The following is an 8,694-nucleotide window of genomic DNA, read 5'->3' as shown; positions in this document are numbered from 1 at the left end:
AACATAAATAAATATAGAAATCGATCCAGCTCTCATTATTAATCTTAGTAAATACAGAAATTCAATCCAGCTCCCATCCAAAAAATTCATGCGAACTCACAGAGCAAACCGTTACCTATGTCAGCCCCCCTCACAAACTTTGAAGAGAACGGCACAAACTTATGTGAGAGTCTTTTCGATTTAAAACCTTCGCGGTGATAATGCAGCTTCATCAAATTAACAAGGAAATGATTTCTTAACAGGTCTAAATATGATATAATGTTGCGACCATCAAGCTTACTACAAACTGCAGACATAGGTCCCGTTGCCATAACTGACAAAAAAAAATTGGTTCAGTTGCAATGATGGAAACCATTATTATTAGTAAAGACATAAATGTCAAATAAACACAACTCTCCAAGAAACTAAGCTGATGGACACCTGAAAGTTTGAAACCAACTAAATTACAGGAAAAAGTAACTCTAACAAAAATTATTTTAGAGACTCTAACAGCTTATAATTTTTTACAAAAACGGCTGTACTTCCAGCTACAAATAACATGTAGTTTATAAACTCATCGCTGCTTTTCAGTAGCAGACTCTAAGAGGCAATGAATGGCCACCTCCTCACAGTTTCTACTATTAATTTGAACAAATCCGATAAAAAATCAGAAAATCTGATCCAAAATGGTTTGCATTTATGAAATCCTGCCAAACTATTGGTTATTCAACCCCCCCCATGGAAGATTGCTTAAAAGAATATAACAATTCTATCAAAATTGAACTTTAAGCTCCTGAATGGTTTTAATGAACAACCCAAGTCTAGACAAACAAGTCAACCAAGTTGTTGTCCTAGATGTCATGCAGCAACAGATCCCATCCTGGGCCCATTGCTTGCCATCATACCACCTCGCTGAGTGCCTCTCCCAACATTTCGAATGTGATCCCTTTGGTATCCTTCGGGAGCATCAGAAAACCAAACAGCACGCCCAGAGAAAGAACCTCGAGCTCTGTTTCCCAGATCGGCCCTGTTCACAAAATCAGCTCTTCCATTTCCCCGACCACCATATGCCCCATTCGCAAAATCAGTTCTTCCATTTCCCCGACCAGCATAGGCCCCACGTACCCTTATTCCATCATTTCTGAAGCCCCCTCTAGCAGGAAAAGGCCGTCCACGAGTGGCTGCAACACAGGAACGATGTAACAGATACTTCACAAATAACGCAGACTGATCAAAAGTATCAACCTTAACAAATGTTTATAGGTTGACTACCTCTAGTGCTAGATGTGGTCTTCTTCTCCTCAACAAATGCTTGCCGCCCATTAATTGTAATTGGAGATGCCTAAATAGTAAAATCATGAGCAATAACAATTAACAACAAATTATGGAACATAAACAACATTTATAACAACCGCTTAATTATGTAATATCCAAAAACTTCTACTATAGCCAAGCTAATGAATATGGCATCATGCTAAAAGAGACCTGCAAACTGAGCGAAGAACATTGAGATTTGGTAAGAAAAATCCTAGAAGACAGTCAAAATAAATACCACACTTCATTCAGACAACATTCATGTTTGAGACTTGGGAAAAAGCATTCATGTTGGAGAACGAAAAGCGAATGCAAAGCAGCAAATTGCATGTACAATCAAGAGGGAAGTCATCTCCAGAGATTCCCATAATACCTAATACAATCATGCGAGGACGTGCAGTCCAACTACACTTGATATTAACTGTTTTTCATAAAGAGAAAATACCTGAAGTGCAGTTTGGACTGAAGCTGCTTCTTCAAATTCAACAAAACCAAAACAGAATCCTCCTTGCTGCAAACAACATCAATTAATTTGAGATACCAATGGCATAAAAACTAATACAAATTTCTTTTACACCAAAAACCAGGTATGTGTCCAAACCTTACTCCTAACTTGAACCCCATTTGGCTTAATTGCCCCAAACTTCTTGAATTCTTCCTCAACTTGAGCAGGGGTAACATTCACAGGCAAGTGCTTGATATAAATAGAGCACGCATTTCCTACACGTAATAATTTGTAGTTGTATAGTGATAAACTGATTACAGAGCAAAAGATTGAATTAAAGGATGACTTGAAATACAAAAGAATAACCATACGCAAAATTTAACACCTTCTGCTTCAGGGGAAGCACTGTTATCTGTCATATCGACAGCAGTGGAACTCAAGGACTCATTTGCAGATGCCTTAGGTGGACTGGAATAAGTTGCTTGACGCTCAGCGCTTGGTACCACCTTCGCAAGAGATGGTTTCTGAACTGCAACACTAAGAGCCGCATTTTCTTTCATTACTTTAACCTGTTTACAGCCAAAAGTGTCCATTAGATATTCAGTGACAATCTTACAATCTAGGGTTGGACAGCTTAACCTTAAATTGGATAGAACTTACAATTGAAGCATAAGACTTTTTTGGTGCATCTTGGATTACAACTGAAGTTTCACGAGCAGGTGGCCCCTCATCGTGAACTGCAGCAGGAAGATGGTCAATTGCTGATTCTTTCTTGTCAGCTGAACCGTCTGGGATTTCCCTCTCCTGCATGTGATTATGTTCCTCCTCAACAACAAGCTCCTCCACCACTGTCATGGATGGCTCAATCACACCATTCTCAGCTACTGGTTCAGACCCGACAACTATACAGGGAACAATCAAACATAGAACAATTAAAGCAAATTCTTTAAAGAAATACACAAAACAATGCTTTAGAAATGACAGTCGCAAGTCTAAAAATCAAAATACAATATGATCATTTTACCTGGCTCTGGGACAGGTACTTCAGTTGCATGGTCTGCATAGCCATTTATCAACACAAGATTTTGCTTTTGTTGTTCTGGTTCTTCATCGACGTACACAAATATATCATTCAATACAAAGTACCCCTTTTCCTGAGGAGCGAGGAAAAAGGACTGTGTGAACGTGCGTGCTCCACTGTTTTTAAAGGTAAGTGACCCAGTTACTAGAACCAGTACTCCATTGTTATAAGACTCTTGCGAATCAACTGTCTTTATCACAGCCTTGAACCCACTGTAGTCCAGAGACATAATCTGCTGATTGATACCCTAATAAACAGAAAGCATAAGAAGTAAATTAACAACATAGCTGTACCTAACTAATCCTATAGACAGTCCCCTCAAATATGTATACTTCTTACAAACCTCCTATAAAGATAAAATTTTATTAACAAAGAAACAAGTTTATACCAACACTATACCCCATACAAGCTTCAAGTGTCCATTTGGATTACCTACCTCCATAGTAGTTATTGTGATCATTTGACCATTTGCATCTGGCCGACCAAGTAAGCTGCATTCCTGATAAAATTTGTGTACCATTTGAGGAGAAGTACGGAGAACATTGTAATACTGGGCCACAAAGGCATTCCCAACCTGGCAACGCAGCGCATAATAGCATTATAAGGATTTCATTAAAAATGAACCAATATATTGCACAATATATATTTAACCAGTACCATTTGAAACATACCATTTGTGGATTAGGAACCAGAGCTATGCCTTGTTGAACAGCCATTTATCCTGTACTGAAATGAAATTAATACAACATATGACAGCCAAACGGATAAGAAAATATGCAACTGCCTTTGAATTACTTATGGATGATAATGAAGCCTAGTTATCGAATTACATAAACAAACATGTGCAGATTGCCCTACAAATGCACAGTATGTCCACATCCATGAAGATACAAAATAATTTATATATATGTAGTAAGTTTGAATCATGGTGAATTGGTGAGAGTAATTTAAAAAAATTTACAAGGTTCAGAATCAAATCTAGATTCTACATCAACAATGTAAGTTAAATATATCAATAATTTATGACTTAGCAAGAGGCCAAACATGTTCTTGGAATTGAACCAGGGTGGATGAGAAAACAAACTATGCTCCCAACCACACAAGCAACCAACCCAAAACTCTTTTAAAAAAGAGGACATAGGGTGGCTTTAATCCACTTATGACTTAGCAAGAGTTGATACATTACACAGGTGGGAGTGCCTACTCTTCAAGCCTTGTCACAAGAGGCCAAACATGTCCTTGGAATTGAACCTGGGTGGATGAGAAAACAAACCATGCTCCCAACCACTCAAGCTACCAACCCAGAACTCTTTTAAAAGGAATACATGAAATGATCTTTGATCCACTTATGTCTACATAGATTACAAGACCATTTAATATAATTTCTCTAAACAACTACATACTAGTGTTAGAAATATACACTCAACTTTTGCTGAATAAACAACTTACAAATTAAATTGTTTTAACTAATAATATTATTTTGTATCTAAGAAAATAGAAAATAAAGATACAAAATAATATTACTAGTTAAAACAACTCAAATTGTAAGGTGTGTACCCAACAACGTACATTTCCAACGCAACTTATGTCTGGACTCTGAATTGGTAAATACAATAAAACATAAATGAATTCATATTTGAGTTGCTTGATACAATAAAACATAATTCAGGTTCACATCCTGTGATGAATAGCCAACATAAATTATGGTGAACGCGATCAGAAGACATATGCAACCTAAAAGCGACATGCAACATAAAAGCGACGTATCTAAATATGCGACCTCTCCGAAAAAAAATCGTGTCCATAAAACATAAAAAAGATTCTACAAGCTGAACTAAAGAGATAATGCTTCAAAATGATAAGCCAAATGAATAACTCTATATCAAACATCACTGCAAATACCCTTTTCAAAGTTGGACTTAATGCTAATGACGGTGCCATTAGATTCTGTTACTTCTTGGATGGGGCAATCTGTTAAGAGGGCTTCATAGGTTTGCCATAGTTATGACGGTCTGGAGTCTATGTGGTGTGTTTTAAAGAAGATGTGATTATATGTTTGGTGAGGTTTTTATTTTTGGGTTGAAACATTTTAGCTTCACTTATGATTAACTTATCAGATTTAGATATTGTTGGTATTTTCCTTACTATGCATCACTAGTTTTGATACGATTTGTATTAGCTTTATGAATGATACATCTATTTTTGTTGGTGGATGGATTTATACTGATAACTTATGATCGAAACTTATATACTAGTTACCTCTTTAGTAATAGCAGGGGTTTTTTCATCTGAAATGAAACGATATTAAGGCAAGTAAACAAAAAAAAACCCTATAACAATCACCAACACAAGGGCATGATAAGCTCAAGCACTAATTCACATTTAATAATCACTACTTTGACGCGGGAAATTTAGGGTATATTGTAAAATACCAGGTTACCCAAAAATATAATGGAAGTGCCAAATATATAACGCATGAATAGTTGAGTGTCATAGCGGTTGCATCGGAACACTTGACATGTAAAAGCAATCCTGACCAGCCTACTAATTGAATATCCCATTATACAAATTTCTCCCTGTGATCAAACCTACAATTTAAGATATCTAGGACCACGTGACTTGGTGCTAAATAAAAAGACCTCAGAACAAGGAAGAATCTGAATCGAAGCCACTCATCCACATGCAGCATAACCCACCCCTGAATGCATGACAAATTATCTGAGATATATATCATTATTATAAGACATTGAGGAGAGTACAACCCATGGGCAGTTGGTAAAGGTATTGATCATCAAGGCAAAATTTATAGTTCGTTCTCATGGATCCCGCTCCATGTTAAACTTTTAAAGTGGGTTATCAAACCATGTCAAGTAGTTTTCGGATTCATAACCATCATGGATGAAATTAAAAGTTTAAAGTTTAGACACAATAAATTATAACTCCCCCCCATCACATATAATCAAACAAAATCTCATATATATAATCAAACAAAAGATTTTATACATGTTTAAAAACAAAATAGCAAGCACAGTATAGTGGGTTACTGAATCATGTTAATGGGATAAGAGTTTACATGCGGATATAAAAAATTAATAAATAATATTGGGTACAATATAGTGGGTTCTTGAACCACTGTTAATGGGATTTGGGATTCGACAGATCAAGTCAAAAGAGATTTAAGACATTCCCAAAAATATGGTAATAAGGAGAGGGCATTAAAATTTAGGTGCATGCAAAGCTGGAACTAACACTAAGTAGAACAAACCCATATCAGCTCAAAAATAATAAATAAAAACACGAAGTAAAACAAACCCGTATCAGTTCTGAAATAAAATAAATATGAATTTATAAGCAATCCTCGAGCTAAAATGAACAAACCCTAAACCCATGTTTAGCTTCTAAAACCCTTGAAGAAACTGGAAAATATACGCGATAATGTTCGCAGAGCTTTAGCCTAGAGTATAAGGAGGCAAGCAACCAACCCGCAATTGCAAAAGGCCACAGAGCAAGATAGAGCTCGTTCCAAGTGAGGAAGGTGATTTGTCGTCCGGAGTTCGAATCGCGGTAAGCAAGCTGGGAGACCAATCGAACCCACCTCGTCCTGCAACAGCTTTTCAACTCCTCCTGCTCCACCTACTCGTGTCCTTCTGCTGGCTGGTAGTATGAAACACTTAAACAACAGTATTTATACTAAGTATCAAACCCCAGGGAATTTTCTTTTTTTTTTAAGATTTTACCGATTGCCCTAATCGCCTGCGCCACGATCATCAGCCAATGTAAGCATTGGCGGGCTGGGGTACGGACCACTGGTGCCCCTGCCGTTGCCGGTGCCGTTGCGATAGGTGCTCAACTTTTGCTTTATTTCAAATAAAAATAGAAAGAGGAAACCTGTGCAGACATGGCATGTCTCGAATGGGTTAAACAGCTTGTTGCCCAGAGGAGTGGGCCTCCACAATTTGCAATTTAATCTGAAAATTGATTTATTGGGTTTTGAAGAAACAGTTCAAACAGATGTAAACCCTAAACATCCCTGTGGCATAACAACAAAGTGGTCACATCATCACATGCAAATTCTCGTTCAGTAATATCACTACAGTAGTTGATACTGAGGTGTTCACTTGCCCACTTTTCCAAGGGTCTTAGAATGTAGATTTCACAGCCTTTCAAATGTTTCTCATGGGTTTTAGTTTTCTTTTGTTTTTTTACCCTCTTTTGGCTTGCCTACCAGGATTTCTGGAAGTTTGTGGTTATTTCCAATGTTTTTGGCAAGGGAGGGAAACCTTTAAAAATTTAAAACTTGTGTAGAGGGATGGCCCAAATATTTTTAATGAGTTTCAAGTTGATTCTCATGCTATTTCAAAATATGAAAACTTATTTTAAATATAAATAATTGTGTTTTTTAGTTTGTTAGTTTTTTTATTACTAAACGACTAAGTTAATTGTAATTAGGATTCATTAACTTGTCAATAATTAATTCTTGATTAAGGAATTTAGACTTCTGTGATCCATAACATTGTTTAGAAAATCTTCGTCAAAATCACATAACCAATCTTTTGTCGACGCGTTTCGAACCAACCAGTGTGGTTCATCGTCAGGACAAGTTGAAGAACCAATCAGGCTTAGCTTGATTAAATAGAGTGTGCAGAGACGCGTTTCGAACCAACCTGTGTGGTTCATGGTCAGGACAAGTTGAAGAACCAATCCGACTTAGCTTGATTAAATAGAGTGTGCAGAGACTCCAACGGCTATAATGCCAACGGCTAATTTTGACCAAAAAATCCTAGTCAAACCACTAATTAGTTATTAACATCCTTAGAAATAGCTAAAACAGGAAATAACGGAATTCATTTGCTAATTTCAAAAACAAATAGATATAATTCATTATTATTAGCCCAAATATCCATATTTAATATTTTTTAATTTATAATGGTCATTAATAAATTATATAAAAGAAAAATTATTCAATATTTATTAATTAATATATTTTATAATTCTTAAATACCATTATTCTCGTCGCTCTTATTAATCTTTAAAAAAAAATTATATTTACTTAATAGAAATCATTTTTATAGTTTTATTTTATTTTAAAATTATCATCATATATATTTTTTATTCTTAAAATTGGCCTATAATTATTTGTTGAGCCCTTTCTAATATCCATATTTAATATTATTAAATTATAATGGTCATTAATAAATTTTATTATTATTCCAATTAAATACAAATAAATGGTAATAACTTACTATTATTCTTAGAATTTAGTTACATTAGGTAATTGTGTATTTATTAATTAATGGTCCAATGGTAAATATATCATTTTTATTTATTATTATAATGGTCCATTCGGAATTAAATTAATGAGTTATATATAACAATATATGTTTATTAAATAATCTATATTTACCTAATAGTTTATAAATAGTAATTTTTGTTAGATCATTATTATTCTTAGAATCTAGTTACATTAGGTAAATACCATAATTGGGGGTAGTTAAAGCATAACTCATAATCTTGGTATATCATATATTTATTTATAATACTTTAAACCTAATGGTCAAATAATTCATTAAAAATCAATATTAATTCACTATTTATTTATTCCAATAAAAGTTAAAATATATTAATACTTATAAGGTTTTTTAAAAAAGGGGGTTTTTTTAGACATAAGTTAACGGGAATTTCAATTCTAAGGTTATAGTAAAATATAAATGCATAAATAATTGAAATTAAGGAAACATAAATCTGATTATAATATACCCAATAGTATCATAAACGGGATAAGCCCGAAATTTAATAATAACTTATTAATAACTCAAACACTCCATAATGAAAGGACTAATCCGCCAAAAGCAAAACTAAAGGAAAGGGAAGACAG

General features: G+C 34.7%; 1 protein-coding gene across 2 annotated transcripts; it reads right to left on the bottom strand.

Annotated features, from left to right (window-relative positions):
• Positions 1 to 456: 456 nt before the first annotated feature.
• On the bottom strand, positions 457 to 6,741 carry LOC149167444 (nuclear transport factor 2-like). 2 transcript variants are annotated; one of them, XM_089432989.1, is made up of 10 exons: positions 6,302 to 6,741; positions 3,491 to 3,545; positions 3,256 to 3,393; positions 2,763 to 3,066; positions 2,399 to 2,640; positions 2,124 to 2,307; positions 1,895 to 2,013; positions 1,739 to 1,804; positions 1,252 to 1,321; positions 457 to 1,160 (listed from the first exon to the last, which is right to left on the bottom strand). In XM_089432989.1, the coding sequence occupies exons 2-10, from the start codon at positions 3,533 to 3,535 to the stop codon at positions 838 to 840; spliced, it is 1,491 nt and encodes a 496-aa protein (XP_089289115.1). In that variant the 5' UTR covers positions 3,536 to 3,545; positions 6,302 to 6,741; the 3' UTR covers positions 457 to 837. The 2 variants fall into 2 exon arrangements, with proteins under 2 accessions (XP_089289115.1, XP_089289114.1); XM_089432988.1 differs by having other exon boundaries at positions 3,491 to 3,540; positions 6,302 to 6,739.
• Positions 6,742 to 8,694: the final 1,953 nt, after the last annotated feature.

Source organism: Pinus tabuliformis, chromosome 5_1 (genome assembly GCF_031772625.1).
Source record: "Pinus tabuliformis cultivar Carrire ecotype Pingquan chromosome 5_1, CPIR1, whole genome shotgun sequence".
In the NCBI taxonomy this organism is placed as follows: Eukaryota; Viridiplantae; Streptophyta; class Pinopsida; order Pinales; family Pinaceae; genus Pinus; species Pinus tabuliformis.
This window is presented reverse-complemented; position numbering and strand designations above follow the sequence as displayed.

Excerpts from the sequence above, each read along its gene's own strand:
- LOC149167444 (XM_089432989.1), bottom strand. The coding sequence starts at position 3,535 with ATGGCTGTTCAACAAGGCATAGCTCTGGTTCCTAATCCACAAATG. Across the intron at positions 3,394-3,490 it reads TGGTTCCTAATCCACAAATG|GTTGGGAATGCCTTTGTGGC; the intron begins GTATGTTTCAAA and ends CTGCGTTGCCAG. Across the intron at positions 1,805-1,894 it reads GGGTTCAAGTTAGGAGTAAG|CAAGGAGGATTCTGTTTTGG; the intron begins GTTTGGACACAT and ends TGTTGTTTGCAG.